Here is a 21755-nt window from a genome sequence, read left to right as displayed (position 1 = left end):
CTACAGGGGCAAAGACTTCTGTGTGGTCCATGCCATGTTGTTGTTGTGTATCTTTTAGCAACAAGTCGAGCTTTGTATTTGTTGATTTCTCCATGTTAATTCAGCTTCGTTTTGTACACCCATTTTTCCCCATTTGTTTTTGCACCATGAGGAGGATTAGTGAGATTCCAAGTATCATTTTTCCCTATTGCTTCAATTTTAGAACCCGTGGCACATCGCCAATTGGCACTTTTTGCTGCATCCACATATGTTAAAGAATCTTGATCAACAAATAGAGAAAAATTACCCTGATCATCATCATCATCAGAGAAGTTCTCTCCACTCTCATAGTCACGCATCCAAAGCCGGAGGGCGTCTAGAGCGTTTGTCTATTGGTTTAGAAATAAGAACAGCAACAGGATCATTAGAGGGATCAACAACAAGATCGGAAATTATGTGTTTTTCTAATGTGTGTTGCTCTGAATTTTCTTCACGAAGGTCACCAGCTGAGTTTTTTGTGGCTTCATTTTTGTCATCATGGTGGCTCTCTTCGTTTGTATCATTCAAGTCAAGAGATGCTTGAATTGCTTTAGTATGACTATCATCCCATGCCCAGCTCTTCTCTTTATTAAAAATAACATCACGGCTGATGAGCACCTTTTGAGACAATGGATCATACAAACGATAGGCTTTAGACTCTTCACTAATTCCTAGAAAAACACATTTTGTGCTATTGCTATCCATTTTGGTTCGTTTTCTATCTGGAACATGAGCATATGATACGCACCCGAATACTCGAAAATGAACAACAAATGGTTTGATGCCACTCCATGCCTCCTCTGGGGTTTTGTTTCGAATTGAAAGCGTAGGACTTCTGTTGAGAATATGTGTTCCCCAATTGACAGCCTTTGGCCAAAAAGTTTTAGGAACTTGTCTACTGGTGAGTAAACTTCACACCATATTCATAATTGTTCGATTTTTCCTTTCTACTACTCTGTTTTGTTGTGGTGTGTAGGCTGCAGTGAGTTGTTGATGTATTCCATGTTTTGAGCAGAACTCAATAAACTCAATAGATGTGAACTCTCCACCTCTATCGGTTCTCAAACCTAAAATTTTTATCCTAATTTCTTTCTCCACCTTTGTTTTGAAAAGTTGGAACATTCTAAAGACTTCTGATTTTTTTTTTGTTAAATAAAATATCCATAATTTTCTACTAAAATCATCGTTAGAATATATCTTTTATTGTCATTTGACATAGGTGTAATTAATTGGACCACATATATCTTAATGATCTGAATGAAGAATTTGGAGTGGCTTGATGCTCTCCACATACTTTCGGGTGGAAAGGGTCTTCTATTTTGTTTTCCCAACCGACAGTCTTCGCATAATAAATTGTAACATACCAATTCTGGCAAGCCATGAACCATATTCTTTCTGTTTTGAGGCCTCCAAAACTTCAGTCACCATATCCGTAGTGCTAGAAATTCTCCCAATTATATGTGGGAGTGTGAAAATATTGTTCCTTCTAAATCTTAGCAAGAAGGATAAACATCCTATTTATAGACATGCTTGTCTCAATGATAAGACCCCTATCATGTGATACACTTTGCAATTGTTATCACTAAATATAATAGTCAAGCCTTTCTCTTTCTAGCAGTTGACCAATGCTAAAAAATTATTCTTCAATTCAAGAAAGTTGTTGTTAATACTAAATTAGATTTTATGTATTTTTTTAGTAAATAAGCGGACAAAAGAGAAAAAAAAAAGTAAGAGAAAAAATAATGTTACTTTGTATGTGATTGTGGGGACAAGTTAAAAATAATAAACAATAGAGAATCATTAAAATTTGGAGAAAATGATGGGGACAGAGGCCATGGGAATGTGAGTCCAATTGTTGATATAAAATAGGTTATATGCATCTGTTAGAAAGATTACTATATCCAATAATAAAGAAGTAGATGAGGCTAAAATAAGTGAAAAGATTATATTATTTTTGTATTGGTGTGCTATTCTAATAATTGGTTATGGAAAAATAATAATGGTAAAAAAATATAATATTATTTTTGTATTGGCATCTTACACTACAAGAAGTAATGAATATAATAACTTACAAAAAATGCTATCATAGACTTTTTATAGCGTTTTTTGTATGTCGTGATAGTCCATATTATTAAAAGTCTGAGACATTATAACGTTTTTTTGTAGCTATAATAAATGTTATAATAAAGTATGAAATATAGCTTATATACATATGTAATCATTTTATGACGTTTTTAATTATGCTATTATATGTTTAATATAGTTAAAATATTGTAGTATCTTTAACTTATAACTGCACATCATTCAATAATAATGTTACTCACACTTTCTTTCCTTCCTCTTCTTTGAGAGCTTATATATAAAATTAATTGTTTCCCTACATAAACAAAACACTCTACTCTTCTCTTTTATAAGTTGATATATGAAATTAATTGTAGTCTAAATAACGAAAATACAAATTACAATTGAAATAGGACATAGAATATCAAATTACAAATAGTTACACGATCGTTCCTTTCCAATCCTAAACAAAAAAAAAAAAAAAAAAAAAAATTAAACACTCAACATGAAATAGAAAATGTCATTAAATTAAATTGGCTCGGTGAGATCAAAGGACAAAAAAGAGATAGTAATATTGACCATATTTCAAGGTAAGCCATAGCTAGATCCAAACAAAAGATAATATGTGAAATAACATCTAAAAATATAATATTTTTTTTAATCTAATATAAGGACCTTTAAAAGATTATTAAATTGTATCACTTTTTTAAATAACTTCTAATTATATAGAACTACAACCTAAATGGTTGAATGGATAGGAAATGGATAGGAAATTACTTATTCTAATTTTTTAAAACTCATCGATTTAAAATAAAAATTATTTATCAAGATTAACCTAAATTCATTATATTATCATAATTACTTTCTATTCATGAAATTTGAAAAATGTAGGTAAAATTATTTCTTTTTTTTTTCTTTTAATTCGTTTAATGTTTTTTTTCCTCTAAAAAATATATCATGTTAAAGAAAAAAAATAGATGTTTCATTAATTTGTTTGTTTTCTTTCAAAAAAAAAAAAAAAAAAAAAAAAAAAAAAAAAAAAAAAAAAAAAAAAAAAAAAAAAAAAAAAAAAAAAAAAAAAAAAAAANAAAAAAAAAAAAAAAAAAAAAAAAAAAAAAAAAAAAAAAATTGGACCAAATTTAGGTAAATATGATCGATGATTAAAACTTTAATCAACTTATATTTTCATCGATATTATCGATATTATGACCCTATTTTCTTTAAATAATAAATCAAATCAGCTTAAACCAAAACCAAACTACCTGCAACTAAACTATTATTGATTTTTAGTTGGTATAAATATTGATTTTTGAATCTCTTCCAAATACAAATTATTTGATTGTCGAGATAGACATTTACGTCAACCATTAAGCAATTAGGCTTTTATGGAGAATGATTGAAAAATGGAGAAGGATTGAAGATATGGAGAAGAAAAATGGGGAAATGAGTACATAATTAAGAGTACAATATTTAGATGAGCGGCCCAACTACTTTGTTTATGCTTTTAATGGTCGTCTTTAATCGGATCGCCCATCTCTAATCTCAATCAATTCCTCTACTTAATATAAATATATTTTCAAAACACACTTATAAATGCTTTTTTTTTTCTTTATTAAAAAAATTAATTAGTTAACTAAAAACTAAGTTATATTTTTTTAATTATTAAAAATTATATTATAATATTATAATTTAAGCTTTTTTGAAATGATGGGTAGAATCTAACATCGTGCAAATCTTGAATAGAATACCCATAATATGGTGTAGGACATTTCATTTAGCTGAGGGAAATATGAGGCTAAACATGACATCTTACTAAGAAAAACATGATGCATGATATTCCACCTAGAGTATGATGTATGATACATGACATTACTAAAACGCGTACGCACTGTTTTATGAACTGAATTTATGACTAGGTATCCATGTTTAGATCACTATGCTATGTCTCTATTTTATATGTTTATGATGTATGCGGTTATACGGGGACGATTAGGGGTTCGCCAACTAAACTCTAATCGTGAACCTGACTCGATTGTTTGAGGTCAGGAGAACTGGCTTATGATATTTTATGATTTATGATTATATATTATGGGGACTACTCTGAAGTTTGCCAGTTAACTTCCTATAGTGAGCCTGTCATGAGTGGTAGTGGTCCATAGCTGTACCTTATGAGTTTCTTATGATGATTGTTCATGCATGTGAATTATGCGCTTATATGGGGATGATAGGGGTTCACCAACTAGCCCCTCATCGTAAACTTGACTCAATTTTTAGGGGTTCGAATAACCATAAAATTAACATATGTTGTTTTATAATATATGATTTGTGCTTTGTGGATACTATTAGAAAGTTTGCCAGTTAGCTTTCTTTTGGTGAATCTATCATAAGCAGTAGGGGTCCACAGTTGCATCTTAGAGTTGGTTGAGCCTTGACATGTATGAACCCTACGATATTTATACCGAGGTCGCGCCTCGAGAATTTTGAGATATGATGATGAGAGACTAGCAAAAACGACTAACTAGAAGACCTAAAGAACTTATGAATATTTCGAGGGCTAGAGGTCCCGATAGGACCAAAAACCAAGAGAAAGTAGAATGAGAAAACCTAGGGTGTAGCCTAAGAAGATGCCTTTACATGGAACTAATCCCCAAAAGAGAATATACGGAATGTATGAACAAGATCAATAAGACTTAATAACAAAATATGAACTACAGCAGACTGCTTACTAAGTCTATTTTATATACTCATCCGTGCTACTTCAACTTTCTTTTAGGGGGAGCTTGACGTAGCGATCAAAGTGGAGGCGCATGTGAGGTTGTTGGCTATAGAGAGTTCCATCCCACCTAAGTTTGAAGTTCCACATTTAAATCTTGTATTTTAAATAGTTTGATCTTGTAGTGGTGTATTTCACGGGTCTCTTCTTGTTTGTTTATAAGAGCAAAAATTTTCATTATTATTTTCATTAAATTTCAAAATGCATGCACGTGTTTAAATGTAATGTATTTTTTCTTATTTTCACGTTACTGAGTAACAATCTATGGCTCGAGTCTCTCAAAAAGCGGATTGTTACAGATGCTCCCTAAAATTTAATTCTGCTTAGGAGTCCAACATCATAAACTAAAATTCTACCATGAGAATTGACTAACTAGTTTTACATCAAATAATTTAAACTTACTTCACATTATTTAAACTAGTTATGCCTAATTTTGAATAAATAATCTAAATGAGTTAAGCTTAATTATGCATAAATACTTTAAACTTGACTCCATGCTCCAAAAGTTTAAACTAGCTAAAAAAAGTAAACTTTGACTCCAAAAATGTAAACTAGCTAAAAAGGGAGTCGTACTAGCCTTAGAATGCTTTCAAAGAATTAAAACTAGGAGGAAAGAGTTAGCTTATTAGACCCAAGTCGGTCAACCAAAATACTAGCCTTGAGCCATCAGAAAGTATATTCTCTGACAAGCTTGAATCATTCAAGTGAGATGCTAAAATGAAGTGAGGGACCTCACTTTTATAGTGGAGGCTCCCACTACTCAACTTTAAGCGACATGGGACAATACATTTTCTTTTTTTTTTTATTTAAAAAATTTGGGTTATTATAATGAGATCAATGGATCCAAATTCGGGTCGGATACCCACTTGCAACTTGATACTAGTCTAGCCTGATACAGATCACAGTGTTCCAAATGTTCTAGACCTATTACACGAATCAAGACCAAAAAGATTCAACAATCATTCATTCTTCATCTATAAAATAGGATAGGCTCGGTCCAACCATCATTTCATGAGTTGTTAGAAAACTTTATTTATTATTTTTAATTTCATAAAGTTTGTAATGGTCGAATGTTCAAATTGACTTTGTCTTTGGGGTAGATTTAAGGGGATCGGGATTAAATCATAGCCACAAACGTCTTTTGTGGGGAGACTATAAATACCCACAAATTCTTATGTAAAAATCAGATTTATGATGAATGAAATCGATCTCTTGAAGTTGAGACTTCCCCCTTAGAAATCCGAGCATCATCTTTGTCATTTTTATGTTTCATGCAATTCTTGTAGATTGCATTTGAGCCATTCAATCAAGCCTTTATCAAGTTTGATGGTAGAGTGACTCAATTTAGAACAAGGTTCCAAATCTTGCTTCTACATCTTTGATCGTAAGAGGTAATCTAATTTGTATAAGGAAGTGTTAATTTGTTTGATTTAAGGGTTCTTACTTCAACAAAAACTTGGATTGTTGGGTTGAGGATTAGGGTTGCCTTATCAATTTGGTATAAGAGCCTAGGTTGCATTGTTGTGGCCTACTCTAGAATTGATTTTATCTTTTGTTTATAATATTGTTTATCTTTTCTTCGAATCTATCTATTTATTTTCTAGCTATCATTTCCATCATTCTTCATCATCTTTTGATCTTGTTCTCATTTTTTTTTGGTAAGGATCATATATAGATCTTGAAGAAAAAAAAAAAAAAAAAATCCTTATCATATTTGTTTGTAAAATTGTGAATATAAATGGTCATTATCATTTATTTATTTAATTTTTTTTTGGCATGTTTATTTGAATATCAAATAAACTTCTATTCACATCTTTTTTTTAATCCATCTAAATCTAGAATGGTTGTGTTTGATATTTTTTTTCCTCATCATTTACACTCGAAGATAACTTCTAAATTTGACTGAATTTTGTAAAAAGGAAAGTTAGATCGTTCTCAAATGTTCATGATCATTCTCTTTGGAATTCATTTTTTTCATTGGACAATTCTATCCAAAAAGAATTTTTGTGTCCCTTATTTGTTTGTTTATTTCTTGTTTTATTGTGCTATTCTTCATCATTAACTTATCTTGATTTTCTAGAATAGCTTGCTACTATCATAATTATTTTATCCATATATTAGCCTAACTTGATCATAATTTAGTCACTTCCCCAAATAGCCTACCTTTGTATGTTAAACACGAGTGTTCCTGAGTGTAAAATCAGTGAGTTGAGTGTGTGAGGTCCTAAGCATATAACTATTGTTTGTACAATCATGAACCAAGACAAGGAAAATAGAGGGAAGATCAATGAGGTAGTTGAAGAAGTCTCGAAGAAAGAGGAGGAATTGAAAAATGGGAGTCATTTGACATTTATTACTAGAAGACTTCTTAAAACTCAAGTTACGTAGAATGATGTTGATGATAAAGAGACAACCTGTTTCACACGCGGTGTTTAGTCAAGGGGACTCCTTGTAGTCTTGTCATTGATAGTGGAAGTTGCACAAATGTAGTAAGTGTCATGTTGATCAAAAGGTTCCAAATTCCAACCAACACCATCCTAAACCTTACAAGCTTCAATGGCTCAATGATATTGGAACAATGAAGGTAGATTCTCAATCTTTAATATCTTTTACTTTGAGAAAATATAAAAATAAAGTTCTTTGTGAGTGCTTGCTGGAGACATATTGTTTGACCGACCTTGGCAATTTGATAGGAGAGTCATGTATGATGGTTATTTGAATAGGTATTCTTTTGTAAAAGATGTAGAAAAACCATTCTTGTACCTTAGTTCTGCCAATGTATTAACTAATCCATTAAAGTTAAGGAAACCAAGAAAGAGTCGAAAAAAAACAAGAATTGAGTGAAAAATAGAGAAAAAAAATGGAAAGAATAATGAAAAAGAGATGAAATTGAAAAAAATGGAAAGAAATAATTTTTTTTTTTTTTTTTTTCTAGAGTTGGAGAAGAGAGAAGAGCAATGTTTTCACACGTACAAATAAGGATTTATGGTTTCTAACTCTAACAACTTGGCTTTGTCTAGTGTTTTTCAATCATTTTACAAGAATTTGAGGACGTGTTTCATGATGAAGCACCTAAAGGACTACCTCCCATTAAAGGTAGTGAACATCAAATAGATTTCATTTTGGGTGCTGTTATTCCTAATAAGCTAGCTTATAGAGTCTATCCAACTGAGACTAAAGAAATTCAAAAGCACGTGGAGGAGCTCATGGAGAAGGGCTATATAAGAGAAAGATGAAACATACATGTGTGTGAATTGTAAAGCCATCAACAAAATCACAGTAAAGTATCGACATCCTATTCCTAGGCTAGACAATATGCTTGATGAATTGCATGGTTCATGTCTATTTATAAAGATTGTTTATCATCAAATTAGAATGCAGGTAAGAGATGAATGGAAAACCCGGAAAAAGAGAAAGACGAAAGGAAAGATTAATTCTAGTTTACAACTTTCAAAATTAAGTTTGGATAGTATATGGCTTCTTATGCCTTTTGGGTTAACTAATTATCCTAGTAATGCGCTCAATATATAATGTTTTGAGAAAACATCTGAAAAACAGGTTATGTATATGGATGATATTTTAATTTATTTGAAGACTTTGTTTGAGAAGGTGGAGAATGTTGGGTCAGTTTTGATTACATATGAATAGAAATTTCATTCTAATTTTAATAAGTATAGTTTTTCATGAAAAATTTCACTTTCTCTAGTTCATAGTTAAAAATGGAATAGGAGTATGTAAAGAGAAAGTTAAAGTCATTAGGAATTTGCCAATACAAAAAAGTGCAAGTGAAGTTCCGAATTTTCATGGGTTAGCTAACTTCTAGTTTATAAAAGATTTTAGTACTATAGTTGCACCATTGAATGACTTACTGAAAAAGAATGTTGTTTTTAATTGGGTGAAATATTAGAAAATGTGTTAAATTTTCTTAGGGAAATTAAGCACGCATCATTACTAGTTTTGCCTAACTTTAATAAAACTTTTGAAATCGAGTTTGATGCAAGTGATTTTAGCATAAGTGCTCTTTTAATTTAAGATGGAAAACTCTTAATGTATTTTAGTGAAAAACTAAATGAGACAGCATTGAACTGTGGTACGATAAAGAATTGCTTGCTTTAATTCATATATTGCAGGTGTGCCAACCGTACTTACGGCCTAGAGAATTTGATATCACTTTGATCAGGAAAAATTGAAGTATTTAAGGGGCAAAACAAACTGAACCGTAGGCATGCAAAGTGGGTGAAATTTATTGAAACATTTTTGTATGTCATCAAATATAAGCAAGGTAAGGATAATGTGATACTAATGGATCATCTAGAAAGTTCAATCTCTATGCTTCTCTTGTGAAAAAAAAAAAGGTTTGTTTTTCTCACAATTTGTTTATTTTATTTTGGATCTCATCTTTCTTACAAATAATAATAATAATAATAATAATAATAAATTTAAATTCTTAATAAAAATACAAAAACAAACCCATTTACAAAATGGAATAACAAAAAAATATATATTTTAAATATGAAAAAATGAATATTTTATTTAAATTCACCAAACATTCTTAAAATATAGTTTTTACTTGAAAAACCACCTCCTTTCTTCTTGTTTAAACTCTAATTTATTCATCTTAATATAATATATTTAAAATTTTACATAATTAAACAATAAAAGTTATCAAATAATAATCCAATTTCTGAAAGGATAATAATCCAATCGAAATTAAAAAACGAATGGATGAATTTGGATTTTAAAAATATATGGAAAGCCCAAAAAAAAAATTATTAACTTTTTTTTTTCAAATTTTGGTTTTATTCAAACTAGAGAACAAATATGATTTATAACTAAAAATAAATAAATAAATAACTAAAAATTAAACAGTTACAACCTAAAAAAAACAAAAAAGACTAAGCAGTTACTGGGGTTGGTTGGATGTTTATAGGACCAACCAAGTCTTTGTGATGAACCGAATTATTCGGTCAAACCAATGAATCCATTTCTTGTAAAGAACTACGGCCATCCATAATTAGAAACTTTTTCAAGTAATTTTATCTTGAAAATACCCCAACTTTATCATGAAAGGGGAGAGAAGTTGTTGAGAAAGAAAAAGGAAAAAAAAAAGAAGGAAGAAGAGGAGCTATGGGTTTAGATGGTGGTCTGTCATGGGCAGATCAATGGGATTCCAACCCTGACCCAGGCCCTCCACCATCGTCGACAGAAAACGGGAAGAAAAAGAAGAAGAAGAAGGAGGAGGGGGGATCCTCCTCGTCAGAGAAGAGCATATTTAAGAAGGCAAGCTTGAAGTGGATAAAGGAATTGCGAAAGAAATCTGAAAAATCTTGAAAAACTGAGCTTTTTACTTGCTTTCTTATTTCTCCTTCTCGTTTTCCCAAATTCTTCCGTTATCCCATGAATTCTGCATCTGTTATTATTATTTTTTCTTTCTTTTTCGAATGAAATGGAGGGATGAAAGAAAAAACTTCTAACTCCTTGAAAGATAAAATATATCAATGAATTGAGATACAACTCTTCCGAGGATTATTACTATTTAAGAAACCTTTGTATTCCTAAAAAAGAAAATGAATTTTATTTTGTTTCCTCTCTTTTTTATTTGTTTATTTTTGAGTGAAGCACATGTTGTTATCTTAATGAGATATTTTGGGATTAATAAAACTTATAATATGCTGTATAAACACTCCTTTTGGCCGATCAAGCATGATGTTCATAATTTTTGTAACCAATCTTTTAAATACAAAGAAGCTAAAACGACTAATATATCTATGAATTTTGAGATAGTATTTTTGTTGTAATAGTAAAATGACTCATTTTATTACTTGCAACAAGACAAATATGCAAATTTTTGGGAGTATTGGTTGGGACTATTATTTTTAAAAATATTAAATATGAGGACGTATGCAGAACTATTTATAGTACCATTCATTGTTCTCATGTGAAGTTGTTGAAGTTGTTTATGGATTTAATCCGCCCTTTTAATTTTCATCCTATTACTTCTATTATAGATTTAATCCAGTTAATCCTTTTAATTTTCATCCTATTACTTCTAATATTTTTTTGTGAGTGAAGCCGCCACAAAAATTGGCAGATTTGATCAAAATATTATGCAAAAAGCTTAATTCTTTTAATTTTCTTCCTATTACTTCTAATATTTTTTTGTGAGTGAAGCAGCCACAAACAATTTTAAAGTTGCTTCAAGAATTAACAAAGGACGGAAGAAAATCATTTTTCAACCCGGTGATTGAGTTTGGATACACTTTCAAAAGGACCGGTGATTGAGTTTGGATACACTTTCAAAAGGAGCTATTCTCATCTCAAATGAAGACAAGTTACATCCAAAAGGAGATGACCATTATTAAGTCTTTCAAAGAATTAATAACATTCAAATAAAATTAAACTTCCGAGAGAATATTTAGAACATTCTAATTTGAATGTCACTTTTGATGGAAGTGATTTGATTTTTCTAATTCGACGAATTCTTTTAAGAGGGGGAATATGTCAATGTTGTTGACTTAGTTCTTTTGAGGTAAGTGATGTGATGTTTCTGATTGACAAATTCTTTTAAGAGGGGGAATATGTTAAGTATTCAAATGTTCCAATTGGACCTATTACACGAACAAGGCCAAAAAGATTCAATAAGTATTCATTGTTCATCTACAAAATTTGATAGACTCAGTTCAACCATCCTTTTATGAGATGAGTTGTTAGAAAACTTTATTAATTATTTTTAATTTCATAAAGTTTAGAATGGTCAAATGGTCAAATTGACTTCATAAATCATGGCTAAAAACGTCTTTGTCGAGAGAGTATAAATAACCACAAATTATTATGTAAAAATCAGATTTGTGATAATGAAATCGATCTCTAAGGTAAGTTTTATGTCATTATTGTGGTAGATTGCATCTAGAGTGACTCAATTTAAAACAAGGTTCCAAATCTTGTTTCTAGATCTTTGATCGTGAGAGGTAATCTAATTCTAGCCTTATCTCTTCGTTGATCTGAATTTTGTATAAGTTGATGTTAATTTCTTTGATTCAAGGGTTCTTGCTCCAACAGTCCATTGATCTGAATTTTGTATAAGTTGATGTTAATTTCTTTGATTCAAGGGTTCTTGCTCCAACAGTCCAAACATATGCGGGGAGTTTAAATCACACGAGGGCTCGACACCCATGACTGACCGGAGCGATAATCTGCGCCTTCAATGCCAAATGTGCCCAATACTTGACGAGCTTCCAGTTGTGGCTCCTCTTGGCTTGACTTCGCGTCTTAGTTCAACTCAACTTGGTGGCGACTTCTCGACTTAGGTTGCTCAATATCAAAAAAATTATATACCGTTTTCTAAGTTTTCGAACATTCTGAAGTCACTTTGACCGTATTTAAGGTGATTAAGTTTAGTATAAGATCCCTTTTCTCAATTTAAGTTAAATTTAGCTAAGAAATTAGTATTACTAACAAAATGAGATGGACGTTCTAATAGAAAATAACTCTCGATGATGCTTCGAGCAACTTTGAGGGACAAAATACAAACTTACTCAAGCTTAAGGAGAATGTCAGCTAAGGCAAACCAAGTAAGTGACCTAACTATCAGTACAGTTAGGAATTGATCTTTGTACGATGATATGTTTCCGTGGTTCTCCACGTGTTATATGCCTGATACGTGTGAAATATTTAGGACACGATGTGATTAGGATATGCTTAGGAAATGATATGACTATAATATGTTTATGAAACAATATGGCTATGATATATTTATGAAAGGATATGACTATGATATGTTTATGAAATGATATGACTATGATATATTTATGAAACGATGTGACTATAATATGTTTATGAAACGATATGAAAGGATAAGTCCATGATATGTTCATAATACGATGTGACTATGAAATGATACATAAATGTTATGACACGTGTTATGATTTGATCTACTAATGATATGATAAATGTTATGCGGTAACACATTTGGTGATATAGTATATGATGTTACATAATATGTTGATGATATGAGATATGTATGATATGACACGATGCATGATATGAATGATATAAGATAAGATGTGTCGATTTGATGCACAACCCCGATTTATGCATGAAAAGCTATGATGAAAATGATATGATATGAAGGAAAATGGAAAGGGCTGTCTTACATGATAATGAATAAAAATGTTAGGACCTCATGCATGTTCATGCGGGAAATACCTTTTTTTTTATGATGGTATGGGTGCGTACACTAAGACGTAGGAAAATGATCATTATAGTTATTATAATGTTGCGACTATTGTTATTCCTAATGGGTGTTCGACATCGACAACTCTGAGAGAGAATAAAATTAGAGAAATGAAATGGAAAAGAAATAAAGCCGAAGGAATAATGTTAGGAAGACATATGTTTTTTATTTTTGGTTTTTGATTTTTTTTTAATAGTTTAACGACTATTCAGTCTACTGTAGATGACGGTTATTCACTCGGTGGCTGGGAATCCAAAAATGGATTATTGAGGTAATAGATCGTGTCTCTTCCTCTTCAATGATACAAGGAGAAGATGTTGAACCGATGGATGCTCCTTCTTGAAGAAGCTTTTGGATTCTAAAGTTGTCTAGGCTAACGCTGCAAGTAGCCTAGATTTTGAGTTGAAGAACTCAGAGGTCTTCTCCTTGGATAAATCTTGAAGATGGTCGTTTTTAAATAACCAAACCTTCACAACCTTTAGATCTGCTTGGGTATAAGTGTATTTATCCCACCATTTGATTTTTATTATTGTGAAGATCTGTTTTATTTGATTTTCATTTTCTTTCCCTCGAAAATTCAAAGTTAAATCTATGTAGTTTGAAATTATATGTTAAATCTCATGGTCAAGGGGAATGACTACGGTACTGGGACAGGAAATATTTCTTTCGTGAGTCCAAAGATATTCTACCATGAACCAAAATGGATAATTGATTTTATGGGTATTTTGGTAAAATTGAATGAACCATGGGTGCTCGAAATTTTGATACCAAATAAAATTAAACCAAGTCATCTGATAATCTCTATAAGAGAATGAATGTAACACTCGAACCCGACAAAAAACTTAAAACCTAAGTTTTCTCCTATTATAAGTTAAACTTTCGAGATTTTATTGAAAATCTTAGAGGTTGAATTTTGAGATGAGATAGAAGAGAGAAATGGTTAGACTCATCTCAGAAACTCAAGAAAAATATAAAAGAAAAAAGGGTGGAAAATTAGGAAAATGATCAAAGTCAACTCCCTTGTGGTAATTTGGTCCTTCTCTCATCTTCCTCTTTGAGAACCTCGCATGGAGGTTAATAATAGATAAATAAAATAAAATAAAAATGGAAAGAAAGAGAGTAAAAGAAAAGAAAAAGAAAAAGAAAATAGAGAGAAAGAGAAAGGAAGAGTTAGGGTTTTTAAGAGTAGGAAGAAGGAGGGAGAAACCCCAAAACCTGAACTGAAGCACCCTCAATCTTAGTTCTCCTACTAGAGCTAATCAGAGTATCAAGAGGAGTGGTCTGAGCGTTGGATCATTCGTTTCCAGGAAGAAACGGGCAAGAACGCGAGGTAAATCCGCGACCTCTCTTGTTTCAAGATTTCACCATAGATCTTAGAGTTTTAGATGATTTAGACCTTAATAATCTAGTTGCAACACTTTAGGTGAGGAGTCTTTCAAGTTTTAGAGAAAACACGGCCAAAAATCGCATCGGAAAACAAAATCGAGAAACTGTTCTACTTCGGTAAGAAACTGAATTTTTCTCAGTTTTCGACTTCATTTATTAAGTGCTGTGAGTATAAAAAAAAAAAAATACAATAAAAATATATCTGGATAGGTAGACTTGAGATCTTGAATTCTCGTGAAGGAATCAATTTAATTCGAGTTATAGTTTGGAAGATAGAAAAATCCAAAATAAATAGGTTGATATAGAATTTGACCGAAATTTGGAAATTGGATGAGCTTAGGCTATCGGCGATGGACACGCGGCCGTCGGAATGGGAGACACGCGTCAAGCAACTGGTGGAGAGACGCGTCTGGCGCCTCCGCTGACTCGCGTCCGACGATTGACCCGAAAACCCAACCTGCGCTCGGTGAAGCAACCCGATGACCCGCGGTCCAACCCAAAAGCTAACGCCAGTCCCTGTACGACACGTGTCACGCCCAGAAAATTTGAGGGGTAAGTCTATGTTCGTTGGGGCTCGAAACGCGCCTCTGCCCGCGCGTGGAGCCCGCACGTGGGTAAGTGTGCAGGCGCGTGGGAGTCCCCCTGTAAGTGCGTGTAGGCGTGTGAGTGTCCTGTTTTCACCCGCTTTTCGTCCTGATTCTGTGCTAATCCGATTTTACTGTGAACTTGGTGTTTGAATAGATAATTTGTAATTTTGGACTCCATTACGACTGTAATCAAGCTCGGGAAGGCACGCAACATACTTGTAAGTTACCACGGATTTAGGAAGTAATACTTGTGGGGTGCGCTTGGTTTTGCATGCATGCTAAAACAAATTATCCCTGGGTGGTTAGATCTAATGATCCTCTGTACTCAGGGAATTAAAAATATATCTGTTGAACTTGCTGTCTTGATGAGATTTAATACTCGATGTTGGTTTGCTTGCTGGTCTATTTTACTACTGCTTTTATCTGTTCATACTATGTTGTCGGACGGGAGAGCTTGTGTATCTGCGCTCTGGGTGTTGATGGATGTTACCGCCCCGCTGAGCTTGTACGATTGTATACATTGTTAATCATACATAAACTCCTATTGAATAATTTGTGTATCTGCGCTTCGAGTATTGATGGATGTTGTCGCCCCGTTGGGCTTGTATGATTGTATGCATTGTTAATTATACATGAACTTTCGTTGAATAATTTGTGTATTTGTGCTCCGAGTGTCGATGGATGTTACCGCCCCATTGAGCTTGTATGATTGAATGCATTGTTAATCATACATAAACTCCTGTTGAATGATTGTGTGAACTTATGACATGATTGATAAGTTGTAGTGTTGTGCTACGCCTATGATGAACTCTTGTAGGGATCGAGTTGGGTTTAGTTAGAGGACCCTCCTGATGTTACAGTCTATGGTGTCGTGAGCGACGCTTAGAGGGAGAGGCCCTTTAACCCTGGATTGTTATGGACTTGGAAGTATTGATTGAGTGAATCTGGAAGCCACCCCTAACTCAATAGTTTTAACTACCCTTGAGATATAGAGAACCACATTTGGACCTCGAGGTGTAGAGAGATGACCTCTTAGCCGATAGTATCTGGTTTAGCATTCAAGTATGCCCCGCTTCCCTTCCTACTCCAGTGTGGTACTGTTGGGCTAGGCGAGACGCTAGTTAGGGAGATGTTACCCTCCCCTTCCTACTCCGGTGTGGTACTGTTGAGCTAGGCGAGACGCCAGTTAGGGAGATTTTACTCTTCCCTTCCTACTTCGGTGTGGTACCGTTGAGTTGGACGAGACGCCAATTAGGGAGGTGTTACTCTTTCGTTCCTACTCCAATGTGGTACTATTGAGCTTGGCGAGACGCCTGTTAGGGAAGTGTTACTCGGTGGTAGATCGACTACTCTGCATGGGGATCCATCTTATGGTAAGATGTTGATCACGCGAGTGGGTCCAGGTTGCCTGCATGATGGGTCCGTCCTGTGGAAGGACATTGACCATGCAGTGACTAGTTCTAGCTGGGTTGTACGAGGGGTACATGTAGTTATGAGGGAGCACCTCATCCTCAAATGCTGAAATACCGCTTCAAAGGTTAAGTTCTTCCACCCCGATCTGTGTACTGAGAGTAATGAGACTCTAGGGTCTAGAGTATAGTTGGTGGTTCTCTCCTAAACATGAATGTGATTAAAGTCTACAAGTAGGTTGCTTACTGAGTATATTTTTATACTCACCCCATTTTTCCTTCTATTTTTTTAGGTACCGGTCGAAGTGGGGAGCTGTTCGAGAGCTGCACTGTCACAGAGGGGTGTCGTTCTGGAGCTTCAGTCCCTTGTCGGTCTTATTAGAGTCTTTTGTATTTAATTTTATACTTGTAATTTCTTTTTATTAATTTGAAACAAAACTTTTCTCTATTTTGTTTTAATTAAATGGTATTTTTACCTTTTTCTTTTCTTTTCTTTTTTTTTTCTTTTTGTTTGTTTTCGATTTCGTCTTTTTAGTCACGGTTCGGTTTTTCGAAGCCTCGAAAATTAGGTCGTGACAATGAACGAGGAATTTGGATTTTTGTACACAAAGTACTATTGAAAATATTTTTCTTACGTCAAGTAATTCTTTTGAGTAGAATTCAATATCCTCGAATGAAAAGGGACAATAAATTCTTTCTTTGTCAGAAGACTGTTTCAAGATTCCTCCATATGAGTTTGTCTCCACTATTAAACTAACTTTTGTATTTTTCAAAGATAAACACATAATTGATTTTACAAGAGATTTGATTTTTTAGACTGTTTTGGTGTGTTATCCGTGAGTGTTTTGGATTCTTTTTGTTTGCAAATGGGTCTGATATTTTGAAGAAAATGAGACACATAATTGAGACATCTAAAAAAAAATCTTTAGACTTAGGTTTTATCAGTTATTTGATCCAGATTAATTACCAAAATGAATTTCAAATCGGGAAAAACAAATTTTTGTTTGTAAAAGTATATGTATTTTTCATTTTTATGGATCTCAATTGATTCCTTGTTACTGTTCAGAAGATAAGTAATAGGTAGGGATGACAGGATTTGAACCTGTGACATTTTGTACCCAAAACAAACCCGCTACCAAGCTGCGCTACATCCCATTCAATTGGTCTACAGTGTCATTGTAGAGAATCTCTGTCTTGTTTTCCACATTTTTGATTTATTTCCTCCATTGGTATACACCAATTATCTTGTCATTTCTTCTTAAACTAAACCATTTCTTTTGACTATTGTCAAAAATGTTTGAAGGTGTTTAAAATGTTGGTAGATGTTTTGGGAAAAGAATCAGAACCAATAGAAACAATTGAAAAATCTTGAAAATGATTAAAAATATCATTCCTAATTTTTTAAAATTCGGACGGAGTGTTTTTCAGCCCAAATAGCATAATGTTCCATTTGTATTGTCAAAGGGAGGTTGAAAGTTGTTTTGTATTTTTCTTCTAAAATCTTGATTGGCGAAAATCATATTCATATCAAATTTTGAAAATAATTTTGAATTTGAAATTCTTTGCATCAAATCTGATTTATTTGGGATCGAATATCTAATCTATTCCAAAACCTTATTTAAGAGTTTGTAGTTTATTACCAGTTGTGGGACTCCATGTTCTTTCTCAGTTTTATTGTTGACGTAAAAAGCGGAGCATGACCATGGGCTTTTGGATGGTCTAATAAGACCCTTATGCAAAATATCATTAATTTCTACTTTGTCATACAAAAATTACTAAGAAATTTTATTAGCAACCCGACATCTTTATTAAAGAAACTTATAGGAGAAGATGACAAACGAAGATTGACAACTTGTCAGCCATGCAATGAAGACTCACATGTGAATTACTAATCTTTTAAATTATTAGTTTGCTGTCTTTTCTTACTTTTTAGAAAAGGTTTCGTGCTAGATTTAATCTTATCTCTTAGTTTATGTTTTTCAAATCTACTTTCAAATCTGAAGTCTATAAAATGACTTCATCAATGTAAAAAGGGCATCGATTAGCCGATAGCTCTCTCTCTCTACAATCAATTGAAAATCAAGAGAAGAAAAACGATTCTACTCTATCTATCTTTCATATCTTCATCTCATGAACAAATTTATGAAAAAGCTCAGAAAATCAAACCGTCTCAAATTCTCTATCGAAGAAGAAGAAAACTCAAATGAGTACAGAAGAGGAGGAAACCTCATCATCTCAAATATTCTCAATCAAGAATACGAGATTGTCAGCATTGAAGACCAACTCCAAAATTGGACTATTCCAAGAGTAGATCCCAAAACTATCTACCAATGTTCAACATTTAATTTTACTCAAATATCATGCATCAAATTATCATAGAAAAATATCCCAATTCATAGCAATAGGGAATCATTGAATCTTTTTTCAAAATCTCTTATAATCCAATATCGCGAAGAATTTAATTATCTTCATGTCGGTCTTGTTCAAGTCATAATAAAACCGTTATTCAAACTAGGACTAGATATTCCCGTTCTTATCTCCTTTGAGATAAGAGACATGAAGACTTCTCAATTTACTTACTAGGAATGGTTTAATCTAATTTAGAGAATGGACCGGTTTATTTCAATTGTTATCCAAATTTTACTGTCTCTCAACGACTCGCATATATTATCATCCCTTATACTGAACCTATAATAAAAAAACTTGAACATCAAGGCTGAAACTCATTCTTTAATCGTCATATTCAGAGTTTATTACAAGCTCATGAATACAAATATTTCTCTAAGAGCATTATGATCCTCGCCAAAAGGATAAACTATGCTTAAAGAAGTAAATATGAAAGTCTTTTGTGACTGTTCTAAAAACTCTTTCCTGGGATCAAATAACGAGAAATACTCTCTGGAAAATAGAAGATGCCAACCTTCGTAAAAGAAAAGAATCTCAAAACCCTGTCCAAATCATCAGACATGATTGTTGGGTTTTATGTCCTAAAACTCAGTTTGTAAACAAAAACATATTCTATTTTCAATAAAGTTATTATGGTTGTTTATTCAGTAAAGATTGTTATTGAATAAAGTAAACTTTACGATCATTAATCTAAATCCAATAAACTAAGAACACTCTGGCTATAGTATGATTACTTGAACTATATGTAGAGACATAAGAGCTGATCAAGTTCAAGTATATAATCAAATGATTTATAGTATAAGAATAAGGCTGAGTAACTTATTCTGGGAACACTATGGATGAGGCCCACTTTTGTATATGATATAAACAATGTGATCACGAAAATTGTACATGTGGAAACATATGAGTTGGGGCGTTCTATGCAATGAGTATTGCATAAGATCGGACCATGAAGAAAATCACTCTCACTTTATAATGTCATTTACTGTTGAAACTGATTTTCTTTTCATTCAATGACCTAGGTAACTCGATCTTAATTCTAAGCTAACCATGAAATCTTGTTTATTCGGAATTATCCTTAGATTTGCATGGGTGAGAGTGGCTCAAGTTCGCCGACTCAATAGGCCTCCCATTTCAGGGGTAAGACTGGGTAAATGGCTTGAGACGTGGGGTGAAAGATGGAATTCACTCCTACCCACTTTTAGGGATAGAAGAGAGGTAGTTCCCTTAAGTACTGACTCTAGGTCTTGAACAAGGGGCCCCACCCTCTCATTGACCTGAGAGGGATTCGGTTTACTGGTTGGACCACAAACCAATTGTTCATTAAAGGATCAGTGAGACATAAGAAACAAGAAGTAACTTCAGGGGTAAAACGGTAAATTGACCCAACTTTAGTTACAAACAACTTGTGAAGGATCGACTTACTAATCATGGTTATATCAAATGGACAAAAATATATCTATAGTGAGGGGAGTGCAACTACTAGGCTATAGTGGAATGTCCTAGTAGTTAACGAATGTTGGTTAACAAGGTTAATGAGTTTAACCGGTTAATCTTGGATCGTTGGAGCCCATGATCTATAGGTCCATTAGGTCCCTCTACTAGCTCATATCGAACTAAACCATAGAACAGTTTGACGAGTGAGTTCGAAGTGTTCAATTCAAATTAGGGAGAATGCACTACATATATACAATATATTTAACCACATTTTTGTTTTATTTACAAATTAAACAAAAAGAGAGAATCTGAAATATTTAAATAAGATTTAAATATCTTAATCAAATATGTGGAGGAATTAATTGGGATTGATATTTGAATTAATATTAACTATTAATTAAATAGTTTAATTAATCATTTAGTATTACTTTAGTTTGAAAATAATAATTCAAATTGATTGTTGAATCAAAATGAAGAAAGTCAAAATGTTGACTTCGTATAATGGAAAAATCCATGTTAGTGGAATTTTGAGGTGTCAAAATTTGGTTTAACCAAACTTGCATGCTTGCCAAATAAACCCCACAAATTTGAGTGGAATTTTGAGTGTCAAAATTTTGTTAACTCAAGCATGCATGCTTGTCACATACTTCCAAACATTTGAGTGGAATTTTAAGTGTCAAAATTTGATCTCAAATTTGCATGAACATGCAAACATGACTCTATAAATAGAGTGATCATAAAACAAAGAAGGTCTTCTTCTTGGTGAAAAACCTTGAGAAAAACCTCTCACAAACACTCTCTTCATATATACAAAATTCCTCCCAAGTTTTGTCACTCATCGGATTCTACAATCCCGTTCTAAGGCCAAAGGATAGTGGAGAAGACACTAGTGATGGTTCGAAACTGGTTCGTGAGGAAAAAGGAATTTGAACTACAAAAGGTTAATATTCAAACTCATTAAGTTTTAATACTTATGAACATACTAGTTATTTACTATAATTGATGTTCTAAAAGAGCCTAAGATCCAAATTGCTTCCGCATGTGTTATATTAACACCATCAATGATGACGAAAGCGTTGAAATAAAGTTCAGCGAAAAACCTTCGTCAAATTCAAAAGTAAAAGAATTCCTGAGTTCCAGGAGTACTTTAGGAGTTTCGAGCTCAATATATGACATTTTAAAGGTAAATGATGTAAACTACGATTAAAGAAAAACATCAATCCACTACAAAGATGGCTCAAGATGTTGGGAATAAACTTAAATGAGAGAGCAAAAAAAAGGGAAAGAAGTAGTTATGAATTTTGGTTTTTAAATTGGTAAAAAAACCATACGTATTCTAGGAAGGAGTGGTTTTTGGGTGAGAAAACGTGGGAAGTAAACATGTGATAGTTCTGGTCTTTTCTAGCCTCACGAAAACTTATAAATAGGCTTTAATTTTGAGGGTA

General features: G+C 32.8%; 1 protein-coding gene across 1 annotated transcript; it reads left to right on the top strand.

The window, feature by feature from the left end:
• The first annotated feature begins 9854 nt into the window (after window positions 1-9854).
• On the top strand, window positions 9855-10296 carry LOC111469348. Its single transcript, XM_023114594.1, has one exon. The coding sequence runs from the start codon at window positions 9980-9982 to the stop codon at window positions 10181-10183; it is 204 nt and encodes a 67-aa protein (XP_022970362.1). The 5' UTR covers window positions 9855-9979; the 3' UTR covers window positions 10184-10296.
• The last annotated feature ends 11459 nt before the right edge of the window (window positions 10297-21755 follow it).

This window comes from Cucurbita maxima, unplaced genomic scaffold (assembly GCF_002738345.1).
Source record: "Cucurbita maxima cultivar Rimu unplaced genomic scaffold, Cmax_1.0 Cma_Scf00039, whole genome shotgun sequence".
In the NCBI taxonomy this organism is placed as follows: Eukaryota; Viridiplantae; Streptophyta; class Magnoliopsida; order Cucurbitales; family Cucurbitaceae; genus Cucurbita; species Cucurbita maxima.
Note: the sequence above shows the minus strand (reverse complement) of the source record. Positions and strands in the feature narration are given on the sequence as shown.

Excerpts from the sequence above, each read along its gene's own strand:
- LOC111469348 (XM_023114594.1), top strand. The coding sequence starts at position 9,980 with ATGGGTTTAGATGGTGGTCTGTCATGGGCAGATCAATGGGATTCCAAC.